The sequence below is a fragment of the Fusarium mangiferae genome (assembly GCF_900044065.1).
Source record: "Fusarium mangiferae strain MRC7560 genome assembly, contig: FMAN_scaffold001, whole genome shotgun sequence".
NCBI classification, from domain to species: Eukaryota; Fungi; Ascomycota; class Sordariomycetes; order Hypocreales; family Nectriaceae; genus Fusarium; species Fusarium mangiferae.
In genome coordinates this window covers 1648224-1674912 of record NW_024573921.1, presented here as the reverse complement: position 1 = coordinate 1674912, position 26689 = coordinate 1648224, and the positions used below count along the sequence as shown (strand labels likewise).

Here is a 26689-nt window from a genome sequence, read left to right as displayed (position 1 = left end):
GCACGATGCCGAAAAAGGCTGCCCATGGACCCTGGCCATATCAAGTGGCTTGGCATAAGCTTGGGATCGTCTGAGCCCACTGCAACTACGGAGTAGCAAAGGACGCATGGAAAATCCCTACGCTTTTTGTGGATGGATACAAACAGTACGTATGATTTGAGAATGCAATAACCAACGTACACTTCAAGTTCGTCGTGCATATTATGTGACCATGTCCAATAACAAGAGTGGAATGGCCCCCCCACGGAATGAAACCTGGCTAGTATGTTTTCGGTCTTGGATTTCCTCCTTGAAGCGATTAATCCCGAATAACTGATACTAGTAACTACCTATACACGCTGGCTTTCGGTTTTGTTCACCGGTTTTACCAGGGACCTACGGTGCCAAGCCATAGTTCAACCGAGCGACAATCCAAGACTCTTGTTAGATCAATCCCTCGTACAGAGCAACTCTTGTTCCATTACATGAAGCGGAGTTTGCCGAACGTTCCTCTTTGGACGGGCCGCGTGGCCAAGACCAGGAACGATGCGCGATATAGCCCACATGTTCCATTATCATCCTCACCTCCGGCATTAGATGGAGGGAGTTGTTGCCACCACCTGATGCAGGAAGCCAGAGAAGTCCTAGGAGATGGGCATATCAGAGCCAAAGCAACGCCCCTTCTATTTGCCCAAGCCTTTCCTTCTTCTTCTTCTTTTTTGTCGGTACAATTCCTCAAGTGGGGAGTGAAAAGGAATTTCACCAACACTTATCAAGGCTGCCGCCATTTTGAAATTCATATCACAATGCATAGCAATGAACAGGATTTACAATCAGAAAACGCTCAAGCAGTAATTCGAGATGATGTCTAAAGCTATTACAACGCCATCCACTACGCAGCACATGCTTGTTGTGATGACCATTCATCCCTCGTGACTCGATATTCCACCTCGCCCTCCTCGATTCCCGGAGGAGGGTTGTCGTACTTGTTGTGGAACGTTCGAATATGCTTGAGTCCAATCTTTGCCATGATAGCTCGGGACCCTTGGTTAACGGCCATGGTCTCACCAAAGACCTCCTCCACGCCGAGGTCCTCGAGGCCGTGCTTGACCAGCGCTCGAGAACCCTCTTTGGCGAACCCCTGACCCCAAAACTTAGGAAGGATTCTTAGGCCGAACTCGACTCGCTTCTTGTTCACCTGAGGCGGATCGTCGTTGCTTTGACTGGGCGCCAGCACCCACCAGCCCACAAAATCGTCCCCGGCAAATCCAGCCCAGCATCCGAGGCCAGACCCAAATGATGCTGTCTCGAGGAGCAGTTTGTGGACAATGGTCGACTCGTCGGCCGTGAGTGGCTTGCCGTACCCGATGTACTTCATGACTTCCGGGTTCGAGTCGAGCTGATAGATATAATCTCCGTGCTCGTGCCCGAGAGGCCGTAGTTCGAGACGACTGGTGCGAAGGGTTGCTTGGCTCATTGTGTTGGTCGTGGTATTGGTGGCGGTTTTGGGTAAGAAGCTGATGTGTAAGATGGCACGATTGATTCTTGTCTCCAACGAGTCTGTGTAGAACGGGGGCTGGTCTAGATATCTATCTACAGACAGGACCTTTTCTCAAACACCATCGTGTCTCGTCCCCTCTTATATATGCAACACCAAGAGATTCAAGAGCAGGGCTGTGATCCTGCTAAGATGTTTGTATTCTGAAACTTGACAAGATCAGCATCTTGGCAATTATTGGCTCTGTGCAGAGAAGAGGCTCCTGGACGCTATCGTCTGTGCAAAGTGGCAGAGCTCAGCAGGCAGTTATCCAGAGTGTCAGATCAACTGCCGCAGACAGCAAGCGTGAGTTACGCTCTCTGGTGGGTGAGCCGCCAAGACCTTGTGAAATCCAATGGATCTGATAAGTGGGCGATTTAAGCATAGTATTAACCTTGCCACTTTTCTCATACCTAAATGCAACTCTAATCATGCATGCCTGCTTGGTTCTTGATTTCTAAATCAGGTATCAAACCCGATGAAGCAATTCATGTGAAGGATCTACCAAGTACCCAAGACCGGCCCACAGATGAGTTCTTTTTTGGACCATGTGCACTCCATTCCTCCCACTTCCCGATACATGCCTGCCTGGAGACTGGAGTCTGGAGTCTGAGAACAAACCCGGCCGGAGACATCAAGTCATTTGCCGGCACCAGCATCTCCTAACCACGCCCAATCTCCGTTCCCGCTGACGATAGAATAAGCATAAAAACGCCTCTCGGAACATTGACCTCCAGCTGGCTACTAAAGGGCATTTTAGTGGTCAAGCAGCGGTTTCTTTACTCCGATAGGAGGGCAGTCATTCCGACGCCTCTCCACCTCTTTCTCCACGTCTGCGGCTTTATCAAGGATTTCTCACGCTAACTTGATCATCCTTGTTCATGATGAATGTGTCATTTTAATTCCATTTCTTGTCAAATGTTTCTGAACCGTCTCAAAAGGATCTTTCTGAGAACTGCTCTTCCTCCGGCAGCCAAGACGATGCATTGCAGCATTGGCTTGCAAATACGGTAAAAACAAGTGACGATCACCTTCCGATGCTCGGCGGTTTATTATTATTACTCCACTTCTCGTCGGCCTTGGCGCCATGTCGCATTGCATCTTATCATATCAATCAATCAATCAATCAATTAATCAATCACACCATCTTCATCTTATCTGATCACCATCCACATTCTCTTTGGCCCAGGGGTTCTTGGTGTTTGCTGGCTCCATCTTAGCCCACCAACACAATTGGCTTGGCCTATCCCACACTCTTCTCCGACTCACTACTACCTAAACCTAATACACACTCCAGTATGTGCCCGATCATCCTGGTTTATCTGATCCTCAACCCTGGCTGCATATGTCCACGCCTACGTTGACCAGACACAAAAGAGCTCTTGGAGGATAAACATTCTACCTGTCGCCAATATACACAGCTACCCTCGCCTCCACTCCACCACCTAGGACAAGGGTTCCCTGAGCTGGGGATCCTGAGCAAAATATTGGTCCAAGTCCTTACTCTCGTCTCCTTCAGACGATCCTACCTCTTCTGAGAAACCCATCAAGGCCGTGTCATTATGGATTGTGTCAAAGCGCAGAGTGCAATGCAGGGCCATTGCATCCATCAACGAACGCATGGAAATGATGCTTGCATAACAGGGTCTTCTTGGCTCAGGGCTCCTGAATCGGCTTTCTGAATGACTGCTGACGTATGGCATGGGTTGCCAAGATTGCTCTGTTCTGTTCTCTTGTGTCAAGTATTGTACTTCCTTTGAGCGCCGCCAGGGTCTTTTCGTAGGTTACCAAGGCATCGCCGAATTTGACGGGCTCTGTTGGTGATAGCCTCGTTACTCAACTGGCAGTCAGTCATTGGACATGCTCTTCTGAGAAACCTTCGCTTTACCCCTCGATCGACATCGACAGCGACAGCCATGTCCGTCACACTTGATCAGTCAGGCACAGAGAAGCCGAAGAAAAGCTTTCTCTCAGTAGGTCAACATCATATCCTCCAGGCCCCAGATGAATGCCGTAAGCATGCGATACTGATACGCTTCCCAGTCTCTCAAAACCGGTTTCATTTACCTTGAACTCTTGTTCGCCGCGGGCCCGACCTGGGTTGATTACTTCCTCATCGCGTTGGGTACTCTCTGCGCCGTTGGAGCTGGTGTTCCCTTCCCTCTTATGGGCGTCCTATTCGGCCAGCTCATCGACAACTTCAACGGAGCCACTTGCGCCGCAGATGGTAGCGGTTCGGGAGCCAGCGATGCAGCATCTGATCCTCTTGACTATGAAAATGCTATCAACGACAAGGTTATAAAGACTGCTTGGATCGGCGCTATTGCACTTGTCCTGATCTATGGTCATCTGACCTGTTGGAACATCATCAGCCAGCGTCTTGCTCAGCGTTTACGGACTCGCTATGTGTCCGCACTTCTACGCCAACCTCCAGAATTCTTCGACACTCGTGGATCATCCGGGCAAGTCTCAAGCCGACTCCAAGGCGATATCACAGCTGTGCAGGCCGGTACGTCAGAGAAGGTTGGCAACATCATCACAACCATGAGCTTCTTCGTCACTGTCTTTATCATTGCCTTCACAAAACAGCCAAGACTCGCCGGTATCCTCATTTGCATGCTCCCAGCCTTTCTTCTTTCCGGAATACTAGGAGGAAGATACCTAGGCAAGTTTGTGGTCAAACAGACGGAAGCATCCGCTGCAGCCTCTTCCATTGCTTCCGAAGCTCTGTCGCACGTTGCTGTCGTTCAGGCTTTCGGTGCCGCTCCCCGCCTTGAAGAGAAGTTTGCAGAGCACATGGCCCGTTCTCGCAAGTACGCCATAGCCAAGTCTTCCATTGCCGCTATCCAGACCGGAATGCTATACTTCATCGCTTACTCCGGCAACGCCCTAGCTTTCTGGCAAGGCAGTAAGAAGATCGCTGAATCTGTGGCACGAAACGACGGGAGCACGACTGTTGGTGAGATTTATGCCATTGTCTACCTTCTCGTCGACGCTTGCGTCATGCTGGGAGGAATGGCACCTACTCTTCCATTTTTAGGAGCAGCCGTAGGCGCATTCCAGCGGCTCAAGGAAGACATTGATGCTCCTTCATCCATCGACGGCACTTCACTAGAGGGTGTTGTGCTACCTCCAAGTGCGGCAAAGACGCTGACATTCCGCAATGTGTCATTCGAGTATGCCTCTCGGCGAGGCCAACCTGTCCTTGACAACGTCACCCTTGACTTTCCTGCTGGAAAATATACGGCGATTGTTGGGCTTTCGGGGAGCGGCAAAAGTACTATCGCATCACTGATAGCACGCCTGCATGATCCCACCGAGGGCACGGTCGAGCTGGAAGGACACGACTTGCGAGAACTCAACGTCAAGTCTCTCCGAAGTTTTATTAGCTTCGTTCAGCAAGAACCCTCGCTTCTCGATAGGTCCATCCTCGAAAACATCGCACTAGGTCTTGTGAACTCTCCAAAGGAGTCCCACAAACACCTCAAGTCATTGCTCAAGGGCCCCGAGCTTGCGAAGCTGGCTGCCAAGGGAAAGGACGCACTAGATTCAGCTGCATCTCTGGGACCCGAGTTCATCGAAATTGCCAATTTGGTCCGTCACGCCGCTGAGCAAGCTGATGCGGCCAGCTTCATTGAACGTCTTGAATTAGGCTACGGTACGACTGCTGGCCCCAAGGGGTCGCTTGTGAGTGGTGGTCAGAGACAGCGCATTGCGCTTGCTCGGGCTTTGATCCGTGATCCTGAAATCCTTGTCCTGGACGAAGCAACGGCAGCTCTCGATTCTGCCAGCGAGAAGAGAATCCAGCTTGCTGTCGAGAGGGCTGCTGCTGAGAGGAGAACCATCATCTCGATTGCGCATCGTCTATCCACTATACGCAATGCCGACAATATTGTCGTCATGAAAGCTGGCCGAGTCGCTGAGCAAGGAACTTATCATGATCTTATGGCCAAAGAGGATGGCGAATTTGCGCACATGGCAAAGCTGCAGACAGTCGGCAATAAGAGTGACACAGGATCTGTAGACGGCGAGTCGATTGGCGCTTCAACTCTCCGAAATGACACGCAGCTGAACGAAAAGGCCGAGATTTCTGAGGCGAAACAGTCACTGGATTCCCAGATATTGGGCCGGGAAAAGGAGGAGACCAAGAAGAAAGAAGAAATAGCATCAGATGATCATGAGTTGGACGATGTGAAGCCTTTCAGCTCTGTCATCAGGGGTCTTGTCTGGTTGATTCGACCATCTCTAGGCTGGTTCACTCTCGCCATGATCGCTGCCGTCTTCGTTGGGGCTACCTTTTCTGGTTCTGGTATCATATTTGGCTTCACTGTGGGAGCGCTCAACCCTTGTGCAAATACCCTCGACCACATAAGATCCATGGGCAACATGTTTGCAGGCCTGTTCTTCATGCTCGCGGGCGTGGAGCTTATAGCCAACTTCCTTGCTTGGCTGGGCTTCGGCATTGTTGCTGAAAGGCTTCTCTACAACCTGCGGGTTCTGTCGTTCCGATCCTTGCTGGAGCAGGGCATCCACTGGCACCAGTCTGAAGGACGAACGCCGACCAGCCTCCTTGGCATCATTACCAAAGATAGCATGTCTGTGGGTGCCTTTAGCGGTTCAACATTCGGTACCGTGTTTGCCATCCTCATAAATGTTCTCATCGCGGTCATTATCTCCCATATCTTTGCTTGGAAGATTGCCTTGGTGTGTCTTGTGACGCTTCCGATATTGCTTGGCTCAGGCTTCATGCAGCTGCGCATGCTGGCACGTTATGAAGAGCGACACCGCGAGGCCTTCTCTACTGCCACCTCACTTGCAACTGAGGCTATTCAGTCCATCCGCACAGTGGCCGTCCTATCTCTCGAGAATGAGTACATGGAAGGTTTCGCCCGATTATTGAAGCCTCCGAGGGAGCAGGTTGTGCGCGCCTCAGTCACAACTAACATCTGGCTGGCCATCTCATACACAACCGGCACCTTTATCAATGCTCTCGCGTATTGGTGGGGCTCACAGCTCATCATGAAGGGGGAGTATACTCAGAAGGACTTCCTTATTATATTGGTCGCCATGTTGACGAGTGCCCAGCTTTGGAGTGGCATGTTCTCACTTGCTCCGGAATTCTCTCGTGCTCGTCTGGCCCTGTCTCGTGTCATGACGGTCGTCAACATGGGAAGTAGCACACACACAGGAAAACCTGGACAGGATCCCTCCAAGACTGGGGGGGATATCGAAGCATCCGGTGGAGAAAAGTCGCTCAGCCCAGAGGATAACCATCGTCGTGGAGGTGCAAAGGTGACGTTCAAGGGCGTTTCCTTTGCTTATCCTAGCCGACCCGATGCCACAATACTCGACAATGTCTCCTTCGCACTCCCGCCTAACCAGTTTTGTGGTCTTGTTGGTCCTTCAGGGGCGGGCAAATCGACCATCATGAACCTGGTCCAGCGTTTATACGAGCCCACGTCTGGCAGCGTCCTCATCGATGATAATGACATCAGTAAGCTTCCAGCGTCATTTCGAGATACAATTGCTCTAGTCCCTCAAGATCCTGCCCTCTTTGACGGTAGTGTGCGTTTCAATGTCGGCTTGGGAGCACCCCCGGGCCATGAAGCCACGGATGATGAGATTAAGGAAGCTTGCCGTTTGGCGAATATCCATGATGTTATTGAGGCCCTTCCTGATGGCTACGATACTGAATGCGGGCCCTCAGCTTCTCGTCTATCAGGCGGTCAAAGACAGCGCCTTGCAATCGCCCGCGCTCTTGTTCGTCGTCCCCGGTTACTCCTCCTAGATGAGAGTACCAGCGCGCTTGACGCCGCCAGCGAAGCAGCCCTTCAAGAGGGACTCGAGAGAGCATCGAGGGGCACGACAGTACTGGCTATCACTCATCGACTGCATACTGTGCAGAAAGCCGACATCATTTTCATCGTTGAAAATGGACAGATTGTTGACAGTGGGCGGCATTCTCAACTGATGGAGCGGAGGGAAAGCTACAGACTGAATGCCATGCAGCAGATGTTGCAATGAAGGGTCGGTCGATGAAAAGAAACAATGTGACTTGGCATGTATAAAATAGATTTTACAGTTTGTGTATATATGGTATCAGAATAATTCTTTTGTTAATAGGATTAGTTGTATGTGTGCAACTACCAAGCAGCATATTGCAACTGTGACGATTGGGCGTTTGCCGCTCGAATCGCGATAGGCCTCTGGTGGATGACCTTAGAGCTGATTAAGCGCCAATCCCTAATCCTAGTATCTAATTCAGATCTAACTAGCTGGCATTTGCCCGGAGCTCACAAATTACATATGATAATCAGCATATGCATATGCATACAATTGATCACCTCATGTCAAAGCCTTTAATGTCTCACAGGTCTTATCCCGTCACTGCTTACCTTGACTCCACACTCTAATGCAATGGCTGAAGCCGTGGGAACTGCCCTCGCCGTAGTAGGTGTTCTCGGCCAACTCTTCGACGGCTGCGTCAGAGCCTACAGCCTCTTCACCGCAGCAGCCAACCTTGACACAGATAGCCAGAGACTCCTATGTAAAGTACGCATTGAGGAGATGCGCCTGGTCGTCTGGGGCCGGGACTGGGGTGTTGCCGAGGGAAGACTTGAAGCTCATCTTGAGAGCACAAGGAATCCCCAGCTGAGGAGTTTGGCACTTCAAATCCTCGAGGAGTTGCATAGCGCAGTCACAGACTTCAAGAAACTGAAGAACAGATACGGGCTAGTTGACGAGGGGAGAGCCAGCTTGGAAGTCACTGGATCGAAGCCAAGAAAGTCGCCTTCACCTTCAAGGAAGAGATCAAAAGATGATGAGAGTCGCGACTTGAATGGTGTTTCAAGAGTAACAAGTGAAAGGAATTGGGGCAAGGAGATGGGTTTAAGAGCGAGATGGGCTATAGCAGGTGAGTCCTCCAAGTCCTCATCTGACATATCCATCAAAACAGAACTGATAGCTCGTAGATAAAGACAAGTTCACAAACTTGCTAAGGGACCTGCGAGGTAAATGCCCCCTCCTAGGTCCAAGGTCCAACAGAAAGGCTAAAACAGACCTCGACTCTAGACTTTAACGATGGCCTCGAACGCCTTTTCCCAACCTCCCATCTCCCATCGTTTCAACGGGCCTGGACGAACCAGCTGCTCGAGTCTGCGCAGCGTGACGTTACCCAGCTTACCCTCCTTGAAATAGCCTCAGACGGCGTCTACCCCAAGCTCACCACTTCGGCCAACCTCAAGAAGCTCCGAATCAACCTAGACGCCAAGCCCCAGGCCTCATTCAAGCCGACGTTCGCTCTCAAGGTTCCCCGTGCTGCTCTTGATCTCAGCGATGATGCTGGTGGTGGCGGGAGAAGTACAGGGCGGCATGAGGGCGCCGGGGATGTTGTGATTGAGTGGGTTGACTATGATCGCGATGATGTTGATGAGCGTGTAGCTCATGTGCGTCGTCTCGATGATCTTGCTCGCATGATGCACTCCGCTTCCGACTGCCACCCTGACCTTCATAGCATCGACTGCGTAGGCTACGTTGACGATACTTCACGGTGCAGATACGGGCTCGTATACAAAGCGCCCTCGCCGTCCTTCTCAACGCTCCATGAACTCATCGCCAGCTCAGACCTCAAGACTCCTAACCTCGATGATCGAGTCCGTCTGGCACATACGCTCGCCGTCGCCTTGTGGTCTCTGCACTCACTTGACTGGCTTCATAAAAGCCTTTGCAGCTCAAACATCCTCTTCTTCCCTTCAGCCTTTTCGGCATCGGCCCACTCATCAACTGCTGCTGGGGCTCTTGTACCAGATATACAGTGCCCTTATCTGACGGGTTTCGATGCTTCAAGACCAGACCTTGACACTGCGCTCTCTGTCGCGCCCCGTAATCCTTCTATCCTTACGCTACACCGACACCCAGCTTCCTTGCGAGGCTTTCCTCACTGCAAGCCCATGGATATCTATAGTCTGGGTTTGGTGCTCCTCGAAATAGGTCTCTGGAAGGTTCTTCAAACATACCATAAACCACACTACTCCACGGGTCGATGGCGCGACAAGGTCCTGCGTGCGGTTCTCGTTCCCGGTCTGGGTAGCAAGGTCGGTAGTCGATATCGCGATGTCGTGGACAAGTGTTTGGCCGTGAGTGAAGAGATGACAAGTGCTGAGGCTGGCAAGGTGATAGAAGATGTTGTCACAGCTCTCGAAGCCATCCGGACCTGATGGTAACTGCATATGAAGCAACATAGATAGATCATCAATATGATAAGCCTAAGACTGTCAGTCGCCAGACATATCCGCAAAGAATGAACAGTGTAAGAGATGTATGTATTTCAGCTCTTGGAAACTTATATAGCCGTCGTAAAAAAAAACCGCTGCCGTCTCTTCTTCATTGCCCCCTCCCTCTTTGACTATCATCAAGAAACAACAAAACCCAGTGCAATGCCAAACCGAATAAGTCCACAATAATAATTTCAACCTTGCCTGCCTGTACGCCGTCGCAAATTTGAACTCCGCTATGCCCTCAGTCTTTCCCTTATCCGAGATAATATGCATTATTCACGTCTCTCTAGTTGCCCTCTCCTTGACCACGACAAACTCCATCGAAGTCGTAGCCGTAATGATCCTTGTATGTTGCAGAAACTGAATTATCTTGCAAGTTTCAAATGACATTAACTGAAAGCCAAACACTTCTCGGGTAAGCAATCATGCATGAGAGAAGAATCATTAACATTCAAACATAAACCGCTCGTCATCCTCTTCTGAGCCAGAAACGCCAATGCATGAGAGACGTTAACATTGCCCGTGACGTACGTGAATCATGATCGTGACGTGGAATCGTACAAGTGCCTGTTACGCTTCGCATTAGAACGCTGAAGCGGCTGGACTCGCTGTGCTGGTGCTTTCTAAGCTCCAGAAACTTTACGGGCCGTCGAAGCTGCCGTCACTGACGCTCCATGATTGGCGCTGCCTACTCTGCCGCTGGTCTTTCGAATGCCAGCAGACTCCTTTGCCCGAAGGGGAGACTCCCCCTGCCGCTTGCTGCCGCGAACCTTTGTCAAAACGCCAGGGGTACTAGCAACTCGTTCGACGTGCTTCGTTCGCACAGAGCCAATGTTCTCAGCGTCGTGTGAAGCATCATTGTCAATGGTGTAGATAGCTGTCGTCTGGCTAACCGAGCGTGTCTTCTCACTGCGAGCCGGGGATTGGGAGGTCGCCTTACGATGACGTCGCATGCGCAAATGCAACTCCTCATCAGACTCTCCGCCGTGAGCCTGGCTATGCGTCGCAATGTACTCAGCTTCTTGCTCAACAGTGCGCTGCTCTTCAACAACGAGCCCGTTGGAAGTTGAGCGCTGGTAAGGGTGATGACGATCCCTGGCAGTCTTTCGCGGTTGGCCGGGTGTAGGAGCTGGTAAATAGTCTTCCTGGACCCCAATATTATTGCGGTCGTGGTCGACTTCACTCAGCGGAGTACGGTTTGAGGGGCTTCGGTTGGGGGGTGTCGAAGCCTGGCCGTTCCGAAGTGTTGTCTTTTGCATGGCACGAATTGGGGTGCTGGGGATAGGGTTGGCAGCAGCCATCTCCCTCCTGAGTCTGCGCTCAATTCTCTCCTCAACCCACCATTCGCGGAATGTGCCCTGGTTCAAATGAAGCCAGTGCTGCTGAGGACCAACAACCATGCCGGGTCGCATGAAGCGCATGAACGAGATAACTTCATTGGCAGTGAAACCGTGTCGGTAAATGAGATAGGCACCAATCAAACAACCTGTGCGGCCGAGGCCAGCCTTGCAATGAACAGCAATTCCCTGCTTACGGACAGTGATGGTCTCGTGAGCGAGTCTGATGAACTTGCGGACAGTTGAGAGCGAGGGACATGTGCCATCGTCAAAGATCATGTCCAGGTGTTGAATACCCAGTGCCTCAAAATACGAGGGGGAGTAGAGTTGAGAGTTAAGTCGGACCACCAGGCCAATGTTCTTCTCGGAAAAATGCTTCAGCACATTCTTGAAGGGCTTTGGCAACTTGGGATGGGCATCCACGGCGGCTAGTGTCCGTGGAAGCAATGGGTACAGATCGGAACCCTCTGTGATTTTCTGGACCGGCGCATGCTGGGGAGAGGCAAATGCCAGGAAATGGGGAGTGATCCAGTTGAAATCACCGTGTTCGACTCTCTCAAAACGCTCGTATTCGTCAAGATCGAAGTTGTCTAGATCGCAGCATTTTTCCTCCTTGGCCTTCCACACACCATAGACAACATCTTGAACGCTGATGCCATAGTCGGCTTGACTGTAACCCGCGTCTCGGAATGGCATCAGAGGAGGATCGACCTGCGCACTCGGGGCAAGGGCCAGATGGGGAGGCCAGTTCTGTATGAGGACCATGTAGCATGCGAGCATACAAGCGGCGTTCGCGCGACCTGGGCTTGGTGTTAGTTTCTTTGCGCTTCGTACAGATGTACACGGAAAGGCTCACTTCTAGGGTCAGCAGCGCTCCAGAAAACAATGGGGCGGTCCTTGTTTTGCTTTGCGCCCAGGATGTCATGGAATTGGATGGCGAATCGGTAGAGATGGCCGATGTGCAGAGGGCCAAAATCATGGTGGAAAGCGTTGTACAGAAGAGTATCGTCGACAGTGAAATAGCATGGCTGCGGTCGGTTCGACTTGGCGGCGAGCGGGGTCGCACCGGCAGTAGCTCGTTGACTTCGCTTCTTGGGGGAAGTTGGCTGAGGCTCCTCGGGGTAAGGGAACGGCGTGTCTGGCGTAGGAGGATGGACGTAGGAGGCAAGGTAAAGTCGGTCTGAAATATAGTTTAGCCACGATGTTGGCAGAAGCATGTTGTGAACATTGATGTCGACGAAGCAAGGTTGAGCCTTGAGCAGCGGCGAAAACTGAAAGGGATAACAATGCGACATGGCCCTGGAAAGCCAAGCGGCCATTGTATGAATGATGTGTTGTAGAGAGTAAGGATTTACCTGGTATGTACTCGACAATCTGCGCCATGTTTTGCGATTGCCTGGTAGAAGGAGCCATGTTGTTATTGTTGGATGTTGTTGATATTGACTTGCGCTTCGGCTTCAGGCTTCAGGGAGGCTGGCGGTGGGACCGTCCAGAGGTTGTTGCTGACCCAAAAAAGAAAACAAAGGGCAGGAGCTTTCGAATGCAGTCGGAAGATATCGAATTATAGCAAGATATACACAGTCAATGAATTGAAGCAGCGGCGATGTCTCAATGCGACGAGCAACAAATGACCAGAGCAGGCGGTGACCGGGGATGAATTGCCTTTGACAGCTCAACGGGAAGTTGCAGCGCTGAGTGAGCTAAAAAGACAAGGTAGTTTAGGTGAGGTAGGCTGGCGTCAACAGGTGAGGTTAAAGAAGGGGGGGGTTTTCATGTCCAGCTCCAGCGCGGACAGGAGAATTCACCAAAAGCCAGAAGGCAAAGCTTGGGAAGAGAAAAGAATTGAAGTTCTTGGTTGACGATGTTGATGTAAGATTGGACGCTGGGCTAACGATTCTTTTGTATGGACGATTGTCGTTGTTTTTTGGCCCCTGCCCGAAACAGGTTGCTCCTTGGTGCCATTGCCATAGCAACAGTGACCTTTTTTAACTTGGCCGGGCCCTGGACCACAACATACCATTCCGCTACAGCTCCAGTCCAGCCCAGCCCCAGCCCCAGCTGTAAGTCCCATGCGACGTTGATCTTGGTAGGTATTAAACAGTCAGCACTTCTAGTTGTTCCTCACGCGACTTCTGTTCACGGCAATAAAAGCCCTTCTAACATAGGTAGGTCGATAATGTAATTAGTGAAGGTCATATCCTTAGGTATCTTTGTGTCCGCAACTGCCTCTATTTAATGCCCCAAGTACTTTACCCGGAATAGGTAATCAGTTCTGTTTTGATAGCCTTGTTATGATATCAGACTACGGAGTAAACAGCTATAGCTCACAGCATAAACGCTCTCATCTTGGGGAATTTGACGAACTAAGGTAGTGTGTGTTACACCAGCAGTATCTGCAATTAAAACTGCAGGCCTTTAACTCCTAAAGGGAACAAATGCAACAGATTCCAAGGGTATCCAAGTGATTAGATTCTACTATCGACAGTTATTGTTGTGATTGAACCATCCCCAGCTGTGGCTTTTTCTGTGGCTGTGCCGTAAATCCACAGCGTCAATGGTCTAGAATCTACCGCCCGGTTCCTTTAATGGATTCCCCCACGACCAATCAATCTCATCCCCACGCATCTATCAGAAACCTCCAATCTTTTTCAACGTCAGAGTCACACACAAACTCACCTCATTCACATTCAAATACACATACATCTTCTCACTTATGCTCACAAGCAACTCAAACTATCTCAAAAGAGACCCTCTTCTCTATCAAATCAAACCGTAAATCTTCTCAGGGGTTGACGTTTCTCCTTTCGATTTCCGGCCTAGGCCCCCATTCCTTGTCACGGCAAAGGTCAACGCTAGTATCGTCATTATAAAACTACCGCACGACCAGAATATTTAAGCATCGGGAAACGAATAGATCGATCACAACAAGCAAGAGAGATTAGAGCGTCGTTACCAAAGCAGTGACCACTTCCGCCACAATCACAACCATGACCGCCATTCCCGATCCCGAATTTCCCTGCTCCATGCAAGCCACCCACCCCCTGTCCTGTGACGATGACGACCCCAAGTCTGAGGCTACTAAGGCCAAGGCTGGCTGTTGTTGTTATTGTTGTTGTTCTCGTTCTCTTCGCTGACCCCTGCCCTTGTTCTCAGTGTCCTCAACGTCCCCTTTCCCACCGCTCGACTGGCCACAACCGCCCTCAAGGCCATTCAGGTGGACCCTGAACTCTCCCCACTCGTTAGGCGACAGCTCACCGTTGTCCCAGCGCCGACGTCAACACAGGGCTCTCCGTCTGGTGGTGGTGATGCAGATGTCCAGCTTCTCGAGGTTCAGTACAGGGCCACAACCAATCGAATGCTCCGAGTCGCTGTCAACGGCTTCATGGAGAGCTTGAAACTTGTGGTGGAGGTTATGGAGCAGCTAGATACTGACGTTCTTGATCATCAACAATAACAGTCATCCATATCACACAACAATAAACAATGCTCTAGACCACTAGCCAAACTATTTCACCACACTCATACTCTAATTTATGTCACTCGTCGACATCTCAGAGCTTGGACCCATGTCTCGCATCAATGTGCTTGTTAACTTGTCCTTTGTTATTTAGTTCTGGTATTTCCATGCTCCACTACCCTTCTGAGGCCGTCAATCCCTCGTTTGCTAGGTTATCCATTGCTTCTTCTAGCGACTTCAACAAATACACTCTACAACAAGCCCATCTAGGCCCAGAGGCACCCGTCTAGTATCCCGACCCGTTCAACACCCCAAGCAAAACGCCGAAACAAAAATCGCTGCCGCCCTCGAGGATATTACAGAGAGAGTTGATCCCATCATGTGCCAGACCTATCCAATTATGTACCAGGGAAGTTCCCGCCTGTTCAGCGCCTGAGTATATCATGTGGTGAACGAGATGCACCCAGATCCTCTTTGTCATGCTTTTTCTTTATCGTCCGTTGACCCTTGCAGCCCCTCCAGTCGTCTTTTAAGTTCCTCGACCTCTTTCTTCAGATCGCCGTTTTCTTTCTCAAGGCTCTTCATGTGCACAATGGCGTTTTCGACAACACTGGCCTTGCTGTTTTGCGCGTTCGCCTGTTTCCCATCCTTCTTGTCACCTTCATCCGCAAGATTCGTCTTGTCTCCACCAGGCAATAATCCAGCCATGACCTGTAACGCCGAGTTGATTCGGTTACGGCGCCCCTGCTCTGCAATTTTGTGCGACGTTCGCTTTGATGTGAGATTTGTTGAAAGCTCGCTCGGATATGAAACGCCTGGAACCTTGTTGCCCTCGAGGATATTCTGGTAGTTGGATTTCGACATGAGCAATTGCGATGCAGCACTCTCCGCTGGTGTCATACCGGGTGTGCCGGGGAGAAGAGGCTTGATGCTAGGGGATATTCGAGGCAACAGTGCAGGCGAACCATGTACTGAACCCGTCGACCGTTTCCTGTTTGACCGAGGCGCAAGCTGGGGAGTTTTCCGTGCGGATGGGCCTGCCGAACCGGGAGCTAGTTGGGGGCTCGCAGTTGCTGATGCAGATCCCGAAGCCTTGGGGAATACTGGTGATGGCAATGGCTGAAAGCTCGAGCCTCGACGAGACATAGGTTCCACAGAAGGAGACTGCACGGAAGAGCGCGATATGACCGGGGTCATGGTCTTGCCAGAGACCGACTCGGGCAACTCGAGCGATTCAATATGCTCAGACACAACCGGTTCTTGAGGCCCATTTGCCTGCTTGCTTGCCCTGGATGCCGGGAGTTTCATGAGCGAAGCGGGAGTAGCTGGAGCTGGACGTGAATCGACAGGGCCGGAGACAGGCGTCTGCTGGTTGCTCGACTGCGCTTGGATATATGGCGATTTGCTGGTCGATCTCCTATTAGGGATTGGCGGTGGGGGCATCTCCGAGAGGGCCTCAGGGGATACCGATGAATTCTCCTCTGCCGAGGTCTCGGTAGAGGTCGCAGGCATAGGAAGAAAGGCGCCATTGTTCTCTTCAACTTCACTGAGTACATGTGAGACGATAGCCGGACTGGGACCTGTTTTCCGGCGCTGAGGCTTGACAATGGGAGAACTTCGAATGCTAGCTTTTGCCCGTGTCTTGGTTGCGGTCTTTTTCCTTGCAGCCTTCTTGGGCAAGTCCAAAACGGAGGTAACGGGAGCGGCCGATCTGTCGAGATCTACATCGATTGGTGAATTGTTTGTGTTGGTAAGGCGGGGATCGTAGACTGCAGAGGGGTCGTTCTGCGCGTGGAGAGCTGGTGAAGTGAGAGGACTAAAATAGGCGCTGGGAATAGTATAGCCACTGTCCATGGAGAAGTTGGGGTCCAAAGGGGTAACTGCGGGGGAAACGAGAGGTGTGAATGCCATCTAGAACCAAGTTAGCAACATGACATGGAGAGGCGGGCGTTGGTGATGGACTGGAGTCTTACATCTTGCTCCTTCATGCGCTGGTGATAACTTCTGTCGTAGGCACCTGATGTCGGAATCTGCTCAGCCTGTGAATAGAACTGCCCACTGTTGGGCATCTCGAGACTTTGCGGTGTAGGGGGCACTGAGTGATTGTGATTATGGAAGAAAGCCACCTGCTGCTCTTGCATCTGGCGCTGCTGCTGCTGGAACTTTTGTTGCTGGAGATATTGAATCTGGGCGTCGATATTGGAAATCGGATCGCTTGCGGGCGTCATCATGTGCGCGGGAATGGTTGATTGAACCGTAGAGGTTGACATGGGCATCGTGTTTGGTGTAGACATGAGGCCTGGATTATCGGAGTCGGTCATTATTGTGTCGGGGGCATCTCGCGCTTGATTCATCAGACCCTGAGCAGAGCCATCTTGGAAAGATTGGAAGTCAAAGTGCATGCCATCGCCCAAAGTTCCCATGCTGCTCATGTCGAGGAATTGATGAAAGTCGTCCTCACCAGTCGAGGCCATTGTCTGGTCCTGCCCGTTCCATGCCGTCGAACTCATCATGGCCGGGTTGCGGCGGGTGTTGGTCAAGTAGAGGCAATTACAGGTGAGTTTTATCTGATCAGCCGGGTGAGTCGTGAATTGCGCCAGTCAAGGCTGCGCAAGATGGAACTAGTCGTTGAAGCAGCACCAAAAGCGGAGAAAAGTTGACACCAAGCGGAGGTGACGAGAGATATTTACAGAATAGAAACAGTCGAGATACAGTATCAAGAGGCGTTCCAGTCGGACTTGGTCGGTGAGTAGCGAGCTGATCGGCGAAGATACATGCAATGGTAATATTTGACAATGGCGCAGAGACGAGAAAAGCTTGCGATGCCGCAAAAGAGCTGTGATGGGGCCGAAATTGGAAGCAGAGACCACGATGACGATTTGGCCTGAGCGAAAGCAGAAGGTGATGAGAGGACCAGGGAGAGCGTCGACTGTTGTAGAGACGATGTGCGGATATGTAGGTGTAGATGCCAATGAACTGTGGGAGAGGAACCTGGACACGGACGAAAGACAAGACAAGCCAATGTTAAACTCGGACTGATTCGAGTCGAGTTTTGGTCAATTAAATCAAAGAGTCCAACCCAAAGGTGGTTGGTCGTATAGTGGTAACCTTAGCACAACTACTGTACCATTAGTACTAAGGTAGGTTCATCCAAAGTGGGTGGGCGACGGGCAGTCAGTTGCTTTCTTTTCAACCGCTGAATGTAGGTAGGTAGAGAGACTTTTTGTCGACAGAGTGGAGTTTATTACCCGTAGGTAGGTGAGAGTGGGGTTCTCGTACGGTCCATTTTGGTGGAGAATAGCCGGTCACCATTCTCTTGCCCTGTGCTTAATGTGAACGAACTGGAGGCTGTCGCCTTTTTTTTCTTCACTTTCTTGTCGGGCTGTCACCATGAAAGAAGCAGTGGTCAATTCCGCCAGGCAAATCCATCGAGCGACTTGTTAAAGAGCAGGGATCTAACAAGTACCAGTACTTGGAGAGTGGGATGTCCCCTCCATCTGCAGGACATTGTCAGCTGGGGATCCCCAATTACAGGAAATCGTCAAGGGAGATGGTGGGAGGGTCATTCCATGGCAGGGGTCAATGCCCGTATCTGGTTGGTGTAGCAGTTCATTCTTTGGTGTCATCCAGGGCCAGACGCCAGAAGAACCTTCACGAGCATGGCTCACGGGGTGGGTTTTCTGTCTGAGATTCATACTGCTAACTACTGAGCCCGAGGATAATGGACCAGAGCCGAGTTGAAGTTGCATTTCTTATTGTCTTTCTTCTCTCACGTGATACTTTCCATCATGATCTTCGTTCGATCTCTTCCAGTTTTACATGCTCTTGGACTCTGCGACACCTGTGGCTGCCGCCAGCGTGGGATGTCCCTTGTTCCGAAACTCTTCTGCAGTGGTTTCTCACACTAGACTAGAGGCTCCAAGGAAGAATATCGGGACACTTCGGTACTTATTTAACCTAGTAGCAGGAAGTTTCTTGATACATGTCCAAGGATGGATGTGTTGTATCTTGAATACACGAAGAAAGATCTGGCCTACTGACACTTATCTTGGGAGTTTTACTAGGAGTTCTGGACTTTTATATTATCTGCCTGCTGACCCAGCGATACTATCAACGCAACCCGACTTCATCGTTTCCTCAGTTCGTTGGGGGAAAACGCACGCTACCCGCGGACAATTCTCAGTGGTGGATACCTATCCGCCTGGGTTAGCCTGGTAGGCTTTCTCCTCCGTAATGGGCCCTGGAAAACTCATCGCTGGGCTATGACTCGCCTACCAGAATTGGAATTTGGCCGTGCTGCATGGGGACTATGTCAGATCCATCCTTCCCCGAGTTTCTGGACATGTTTGAGCTTCTGTTTGGGCGACCGATGTGTTCATGGCTCTCTCTTCTGACCGTCGGGATCAGTGGACAGAACATGTACCCTTGTACCTAGGTAGAATGCATCTCTTCCGAATTTTGGAATCAAGCCAACATCTTTATACTAATGGTAGATAAGGTAGCTTCAGGCATTCCTTGATCATCACTTTTGAGAATGAACATAGCTTAGTACCTACGATATATTTCCTCGCATTGTACTCCGTACCGACCTATTCTCTTAGGAGTTTTATGGCTCTCATTCGCGTTGCAGTAGACCTTGGCTTCTTCAATATCATTCACCTACCTAGGTAGGTAGTGCAAAGAAGCTTGTTGAGCCTCTCCATCAAACTTCATCCACTTATATTCATTTATTCGTATTCCTCATTCAACATCACTCCGGATGATTCCCTCCCAATCTGACTACCCTCCTCCAACGACCAGGGTCACCCTTCACCCTCGGCAACATCTTCCGTGGGGTAGCAAGGAGAGGCAAGAAAACTTAGGACCTCTATCCTAAATACCAAAAAGACTTGGGTAGATTCTAGTGTAATTGAATACCTATAGATTTAGAGTAGCTTAGATTTGTTATCTTTGACACCTTGGTTCAACGCCAGAGGCTCAAGGGTGAGGTGATAGGTACGGAGAAATCTGCAGAAAGCTTTATCATCTGTGGCTTGCATTGCATTGCAGAAGGATTATTAGCATCCGAGGCTAGGTTCAAACGTGATTCCCTTCCTCGTTTTTGGCTCATAATCGTCCAGTCTCTATTTACAGTCATGTTGAACCCTCATCTCAAAGAAACACAGCCACCAGCTAAGCGGCTGAGAAAATCTCTCAAACTCAAAGCCGCTTGATCGTCACTAACCAGGATCCATGCCAACAAGACCCTGAAAACGCCATTATCCTTCGCTTGGCTCTGAGCCCACTGGAAGAAAAGTAAATGACAACCAAGACGGTTACTACAGGCGACTGCCTCTGGAGGTTTCTCATGTTCCTGTAATGTCCAGGCTCGTCCAAACTGGGTAGGTATGGTGACTGGTGCGACTCGGTACCAGATACTAGCAGCAGTATCTAGCGCTTCATACTTTTGTAGGAAAAGGCCAGAAAAGAAGTTATTGTTATGTTTTTCATTCCGTTATTATACTCACTGCATGGCATGAGAACTAAAGGGTGTTGCTCACCCATTTCATCAACTGTGTCTAACACAGCAAATTTACATCTTCCATTTATATATTCATGATGAGCAGACCTCCTTGAATCTGGATCTATTCACCTTTCAACTTTATGGACCCTTGATTCCACATGTCATAATGTCATGATACTCGCCAAACATTCTTATTCCCCTGCCCACCGTGAGGCAACTTGCCAGAAACACTCACCAAGCTCCTCGCTTATGAACATGTCCCCACGTGAACCTGGGGGTGAGGCTCAACAATACATGGAGACATGTCCCAAGGCGTCGTACCGCTTCAAGCTGCAGAAAACTCTACAATTGCGCACTTCGTAGGTGTGTCCCTGTGCGTAATGGAAGTTGGGATCTCGTTCAAGAGGTAGCTGAATGAGTGCCTAGGAATGATTCGTGACCAACTTTCGTGCCATGAGCTTTCTTCCCAGAGGACAGCACTTCCAGAATAAGAATAAGCGTGAGCTACGTTTCGTATCTTTGGAAGCATCAAGCCATGTTCTCAATCGAGTTACATCATTCAGGATACACTAATAAGCTACGTTTGCCTGATGAAGCACGTGGTCATGATAATACGATATAAGGCTCGGCCCGTCGCTTGTGCAAACTCTGATGCTGGTAATGGTGTGCAGAGATTCATTTCATTTGGTCGGCAAGTTCAATATCTGACTATGGATTTGCTATCAGTCAGGTCCTGGACATGACGAGGGTGCTGATGACACACAATCTCCATGAACGTGAGAATAAATGGGGAATTAAATCACACAACAGCGCCCTTGCTCTAGCTAGCCTCACCACAGCTCGCCGTTGAACAAGATTCAACATTGTAACTAGATGGCCAGTTCATACTTCAGCCAAGTCGTACTTGAAACAACACACAAGTCACATGTATAAAGGTTCAGAATGGACAAGAATGTGCAAATATTTTGATTTCGAGGAACTTCGGCTTTGCAGCTCTGGCTTCCTCCAGCTTCCCTTCACATCCAGATATGACTCAAGAGTTAACAAAACTGACTGCCGCCGCTCAACCTCGGCCAGCAGTCACGTCCCCTTCTCATCATCAAACCTCAACCCAACCCAGCATCTCTTTTGGCCCCATCCAATATCTCCATCAACTTAATCATCCCCTCCAGGTCCCCTTTTCTTGCTACACTAGCCAATTACATACGTCAGGAGATGGTGGTATCATTAGAAACAACAATAACGACAACGATCGAAACAAAAAAGGACGGGAAATAACGATCAATCCCGGGTCCGCGTCTAGAATGTACAGGATGAAAGCGGCGCCAAGAAAAAGACACAAATGAATACGAGCAAGATTAAGCCGGCTGATACACACGCCGATGCCGGTTCATGCGATACTTTATCAGAAAGAAGAAAAGAAAATAGGTTCTCTCGGAAAGACACTAGGTCTGCGAGGAGTAGTGAGTGTGATCAAGTGCGTGTGCCGATATGTACATGCACCGAGATGTAGATAGTGAATGAGAGTGGTAGAGCGTTATGTGTGCTCAAAGCGATGGGTCTAACCTGGAAACGACTATTCGCTTGTAAGGGGGAAGTGCGCCAAGCACGATAAGGGTATCTTAGTAGCTCACAATGTGCATGCAGAACTTAAAGACGTCATCAGTTCATAAAAACTGCGGCTGCTCTACTGACGAGAGCGGTCACCGAGGTTCAACCAGCTCATATCTGATGACTGCGAGGCCATTGCGAGCTGAGGCTGCGTGCTTACTCCAGATGGGGGTGTCTGGGGCGGTGGGACCCGTGGAGACAAAGGTGCACCGAAGTAAAAGCTTGGGTTGTAAATGCTGCTAGTCGCTCGGTCTGTACCCCAGGGTTTGTCTTTATGATCAGGGTCCCATGTCTCGTTGACGCTTTCGGGGATGCCGCTGGAGTAGCCGGAGGATGCTTTTGAGATAGGGCGTTCGATTTTACCAGCTACTCCATCTCTGAAAGGGATGTTCTTATTATACTCGGCGACGACAGGGCTTCCAGAATTGACTCGGTTCATCTCGGGACGAAATTCAAAGTTTAGAGGGGGCACAGTTGCTGAATCTTGCGTGACGCGAGGGTTTCGATGCGGGATCGCATCTGAGTAGTGTGAGTCACTGTCAGAGCCGACAGTGTTTCTCTTAGAAGAACCGAATCCGAGGATCTGAAGAGCACTACCGCCTGACCAGTATCGGTTCCAGCCTGAGCTCCTTCGCAAACCGTCCTGTGTTTCGAGGGGTCCATTCCGAGGTCGAGGCTCGGTAACAGTTGGATCAAAAGCCACTCCACGAGTGTCTTGCCCTTGTAATACAGGATGTTGCATTTCCTGCAGGATTGGTTTGCCAATGGTAGATTTGAGTTGTTTGTGTTCAGTGCTGACGGAACTATGGTTGGTGCCGTTGCTCAAGTTGCGAGACATACCAGGCTTGTTCTTGCCAGCACGGCCCATTAAAATCGCCATTGATGAGAATGATTCTTGTGACATGTTGGAGTGGTGACCGCGGAAGGGTGACACTGGGCCATCGCCAAGCCCCATGGGATCCTTCTCATCAGAGGGGAAATCGTGCCGGGGCTGCGTGTTCTCAGGCGATGGTTGGCGGGTCTTCTTGCGGCGGCGCAGGAGTAACAGAATGACGATGAGCACAGCGATGAAGCCCAAGATCGTGCCCAGTGTGATACCCAATATGGCATTAGAACTAAGACCAGACTTGTCATCACTACTGGCACCCCCAACCGGCGCGATGTCACTGCTGGTAGCAGAGCTAGAATCAGAGATGGTCGCCGATGAGAATAAATCGCCAGTAGCTGTTGCCGTGGTCGACGTCACTGATGTCGATGACAGATCGCTGCTGACAGACTTGGTTTTTGTGGATGATTCAGTCGATGATGTCTTGGTGGTGCTGGTTCTAGTTTTGGTTCCGGTGGTAGATTCCGCAGAGAGAATTTTCTGTGACTCGTCACCTACGATGCTAGAGGCATCAAGCCAGGAGTTCTCCTTCATGTCAAAGAAGGCGAGAGGCTCGTCTTTGTTGCCACCGACAAACACAACTCTGCCATTCGAGTCCTGGGCCATCGAGTAATCGGAGCGTGCTGAGGTAGGAGCTAGTGTCGAGTTATATTCAGGCCAGTCATTCAGGGACAGATCACGCTTCACGTTTTGATCCACAGCATTTTGGCCAGGTGCGTTGTTGTCACCCCAAACAACATAGCGATGAACTTTGTTGGGACTGGCTGAGAGATCGAAAACATAAAGACTCTTGGAGCCATCATCTCCCTGAACAATCATGGCTTTGCTGGAAGCCGCGACGGGCGTGGACAGTGTGATGCCTGTTGTTCTCCAACTTGTTGCGGCGTTGAAGAGTAAAACTTGCGTGTTCCAGTCACTACCGCCAAGCAGGCAGACTTCGGCGTCGGACCAGGCCAAAAGAATGGGATTGACAGACGCGGCAGATCCCGCTGCGCTCTGGAGGATATATGGTCCTGAGGCGGTGAAGTATCGTGAGGTATCCGAAGGCGTTTCTCTGCCGTCCTGGCTACCGCCAGAGACGACTATCTGGTCGGTATTCTTGATATAGGCAGCACCGTGGTGTTGTAGATTTCGGAAGGCCGTGTCATCAATAGGCAATGTCTCCCACTTCTTGTCAGCGAAAACGTATTTTTGCAGACCATTGTAGTCAGCTTGACCACCGCTACCTCCGATGATGAACAGCGCTGTATCAGTTCCCACACAGGCTCCCCCGGTAACTTGTTCTCCCATCTTCAACTTCTTCCATTCTGCACCCTCCTCAAGTGGTAGCGACAAGAAAGCAGTTGGCGTAAAAACATAAAGGGTGTTGTCGTGGACAACAGAGCAACCATTGTCCAATGAGGACGGCGGTTCAGGTAAACTCATCGCGAAAAAGATTCCCAGTCAATCACAATCTTGAGAACAAATTAATATGATTTCGATGGCATGACGGGTTCGAAAGTTGGTCAGTTGGCGTTCGCGTCGCAAATCAAAGGCCAAGTCAGAAGCGAGCAGTAGTCAAGACTGTCGGAAATGAAGTTCAATTCTTGGAAGGCCAAGAGAATGCACACGTCGCTGAAAGAGAAGTCGTCACGGGTAAGGAATGAATCGAGTTATTCGCAAGCAGACAGAGTTGAAGCTAACGGATGTGGCGACAATCTGATGAACCCGATGCCTGGGGAGAGCTGGCCGGATGCAGCAAGAAAGTGTTGGTGTAGAAAGGAGTGGAAAGGTGGCTGAGTTCTCAACACCACAGGTGCGAGAGTGACAAAAGAAGACGCAGACGTGGAGGAAATCGCTGCGATCTACTTCAAAAGTCGAAGTGACAGTTGTATTGGAGGGCGACAGATGAGGTGTTCGGTTCGGGAGGGTAGACGTCTGTCGTACGCTTGTTCGATATCGCTCTCTAGCCAAACGACGGAAATGCAAATCAAGCGTGCAATTTGGCGCTATAGGTAAAAGGAGGGAGTCCGACGATTGGCAGTGAACCTCGACGTGATCGTACCAGACGGTGTTGCGAGGCCTGGAATGGGTGTGGCAGAGACAAGCGCGGGAGAAAGAGCAGACAAAAGCAAAGCAAAGCAGATGATCCAGGAGAAATGAGAGAGAAGAGAGCAAATCGAGCGCTGGGGGACGAGACGTATGACACGAGCTCGTAGTGGAGAGCCGTGACTGGGGTGACCTTGTTCAAGGCGGAGTCTCAGAGACAGGTAAAAATGTCATGGATATGAGTTGACGGACACAAATGAGCAGGGGTCTGAGGCTCGTGGTCCTGCAAGCAACCACTGAGTACGCCGCACCGCACCACACGAGCCATGAGCAATCTTGCTAGGACTTAACGTGGTATTATGACGATAGCTCGGTGCACTTCTAGGGCGTGCTATCCGTCTGTGATTTGGCAATTGCTGATCCCAAGTTGTGATTTGTTGCGATTCTCCTGGTATCGTGAGCTTGGGCAGTGGCGGAGTTGAGACCAGAAGTGAGACGCCAGTCCAGCAGCCAGCGACGATCCATACAAAATCCAGTAACTGCAGGTACAGTGGGCCCCTTCCTCCCTCCCTCCACAAGAGGCTGGCAGGCTGGTCTTCCCGCCCAGGGGTCAAGGCCTCTTATTGGTTGGTGCAACTCTCACCAAACGCTTCCTGACGCCCAGTGGCAGGGGTTCCTCACAGCCAATGCGACATACCATTGGTGGCATGGAATGCCCATTTCAGAGCCCTCGGGGCATTGTGAAATGTTACAGGGCAGCAATAGGTAGCACCCACTGGATTGCCTCCACTCGAATCAGGGGTACTTGCGAGGTCTGTTCTAAAAGAGGCGCGCGGCCCGTGCATCTACCCTGGGCTTGAAGAGATTAAAATAGGGGCAACCACTTGAAGCTCAGAAGTTCGTCACTATTGTCAGTCAAGCGAAGACGTTATAGGTTCGGGATGTTATATAAACGTTAAGTGCTCCATACTGAGTTATCAATATCAATACCATTATAGTAGAAACGTTGTTGGCATGGTACTCAGGTATCGCATCTGTAGGGACCTGGAGGCTTTCCATAAGATATGCACGGCAGTAATGCAATGGATATTTCACATACTTGGTAGGGTCAAGTGTTGGGCAATTACCTGCGTAAGTAAGGTACAATGCCAGACCACACTCTCTAGAATTCGCACCCGTAGCAAGCCCGTTGGGTTGAAGACTATAGGGCACCAGGAGAGATGAGCAAATTCGAGAATTGAACTTCGTGTTGAAATTGCTTGGGCTGTTTACACGTTTGTATTGCGCTTCGTTCCTTTGTCACACAATACCACACACGTTGGGCTACGTGGATCGGAGTATCTGATGTTGAGAGTCAAAGGGTGTCGGTGATAATGACGCCCATGGCCAGCCTGACCTGAATCTAATTTGGACAGACTCGCCCGTTTAATTGGCCATGTCTGCTTCGACGCTTCGATCCAGTCTAGCCAGTCTACGTATGTCGCCAATTGTTGCAGCAAAAGTGCTCGCTGGGCTACCTGGGTTCTAGGCTAAATCCACAAGTCTCGATATGAAACGCGCTATTGCGCACACAACCTGAGGACCCCAGTCCCCTATCGGGGCTAATAAGAGCTTGAATTCTTTTCACCTGCCCTTCTCGAATTACTCGCATGAACCTGCAGAGCTAGGTATTTTCTCTCGTGTAGGATTTTCAGCAAAAACGGTCTCAACGAGAGCCGTTTGTGAACATACCTACTATAGGGCCCATAACACCGGTAACTTCTACTAACCTCCTCGCAGATAGGAAGGACTTAGTTAGAGGCGAAAGTGAATAATACTGCATCAATGCCCTCTCTCTCTTTCTATAAGTTTAGTGGCTAATAGCAATAACTTCCCAGTCGAATATTTATATACTATGAAAATGAATTATCGCCAGTAACGGCTGTATATTTTGTAGCAGCGAATGTGTCTGGCATTCCGGTGGGGCATAATTCATCAAGAGCGTTTAAGATCATTGCGATGAAACTGATAAATCTCAGGTATAGCCATGGGTTATTCTAATTAACGAATCGTAGACTGGGAGACCACCCAACGGT

The 26689-nt window shown here is 50.3% G+C and overlaps 7 protein-coding genes across 7 annotated transcripts; 3 read left to right on the top strand and 4 right to left on the bottom strand.

The window, feature by feature from the left end:
* Positions 1 to 871: 871 nt before the first annotated feature.
* On the bottom strand, positions 872 to 1456 carry FMAN_01043 (uncharacterized protein; the record flags this gene model as incomplete). The annotated part of the gene is made up of 1 exon (XM_041830320.1): positions 872 to 1456. The coding sequence occupies one exon, from the start codon at positions 1454 to 1456 to the stop codon at positions 872 to 874; it is 585 nt and encodes a 194-aa protein (XP_041676378.1).
* A 1976-nt stretch (positions 1457 to 3432) lies between these two features.
* Positions 3433 to 7540, top strand: FMAN_01042 (uncharacterized protein; the record flags this gene model as incomplete). The annotated part of the gene is made up of 2 exons (XM_041830309.1): positions 3433 to 3489; positions 3560 to 7540. 2 exons carry the CDS (start codon positions 3433 to 3435, stop codon positions 7538 to 7540), a joined length of 4038 nt encoding a protein of 1345 aa, XP_041676377.1.
* Positions 7541 to 7933: 393 nt separating this feature from the next.
* Positions 7934 to 9732, top strand: FMAN_01041 (uncharacterized protein; the record flags this gene model as incomplete). The annotated part of the gene is made up of 3 exons (XM_041830298.1): positions 7934 to 8429; positions 8488 to 8526; positions 8588 to 9732. 3 exons carry the CDS (start codon positions 7934 to 7936, stop codon positions 9730 to 9732), a joined length of 1680 nt encoding a protein of 559 aa, XP_041676376.1.
* A 683-nt stretch (positions 9733 to 10415) lies between these two features.
* Positions 10416 to 12542, bottom strand: FMAN_01040 (uncharacterized protein; the record flags this gene model as incomplete). Its single annotated transcript, XM_041830287.1, has 3 exons — positions 10416 to 11929; positions 11986 to 12309; positions 12485 to 12542. 3 exons carry the CDS (start codon positions 12540 to 12542, stop codon positions 10416 to 10418), a joined length of 1896 nt encoding a protein of 631 aa, XP_041676375.1.
* Positions 12543 to 14116: 1574 nt separating this feature from the next.
* On the top strand, positions 14117 to 14583 carry FMAN_01039 (uncharacterized protein; the record flags this gene model as incomplete). Its single annotated transcript, XM_041830275.1, has 2 exons — positions 14117 to 14154; positions 14283 to 14583. The coding sequence occupies 2 exons, from the start codon at positions 14117 to 14119 to the stop codon at positions 14581 to 14583; spliced, it is 339 nt and encodes a 112-aa protein (XP_041676374.1).
* Positions 14584 to 15063: 480 nt separating this feature from the next.
* FMAN_01038 (uncharacterized protein) lies at positions 15064 to 17060 on the bottom strand (the record flags this gene model as incomplete). Its single annotated transcript, XM_041830264.1, has 2 exons — positions 15064 to 16497; positions 16560 to 17060. The coding sequence occupies 2 exons, from the start codon at positions 17058 to 17060 to the stop codon at positions 15064 to 15066; spliced, it is 1935 nt and encodes a 644-aa protein (XP_041676373.1).
* Positions 17061 to 21776: 4716 nt separating this feature from the next.
* FMAN_01037 (uncharacterized protein) lies at positions 21777 to 24011 on the bottom strand (the record flags this gene model as incomplete). The annotated part of the gene is made up of 1 exon (XM_041830253.1): positions 21777 to 24011. The coding sequence occupies one exon, from the start codon at positions 24009 to 24011 to the stop codon at positions 21777 to 21779; it is 2235 nt and encodes a 744-aa protein (XP_041676372.1).
* Positions 24012 to 26689: the final 2678 nt, after the last annotated feature.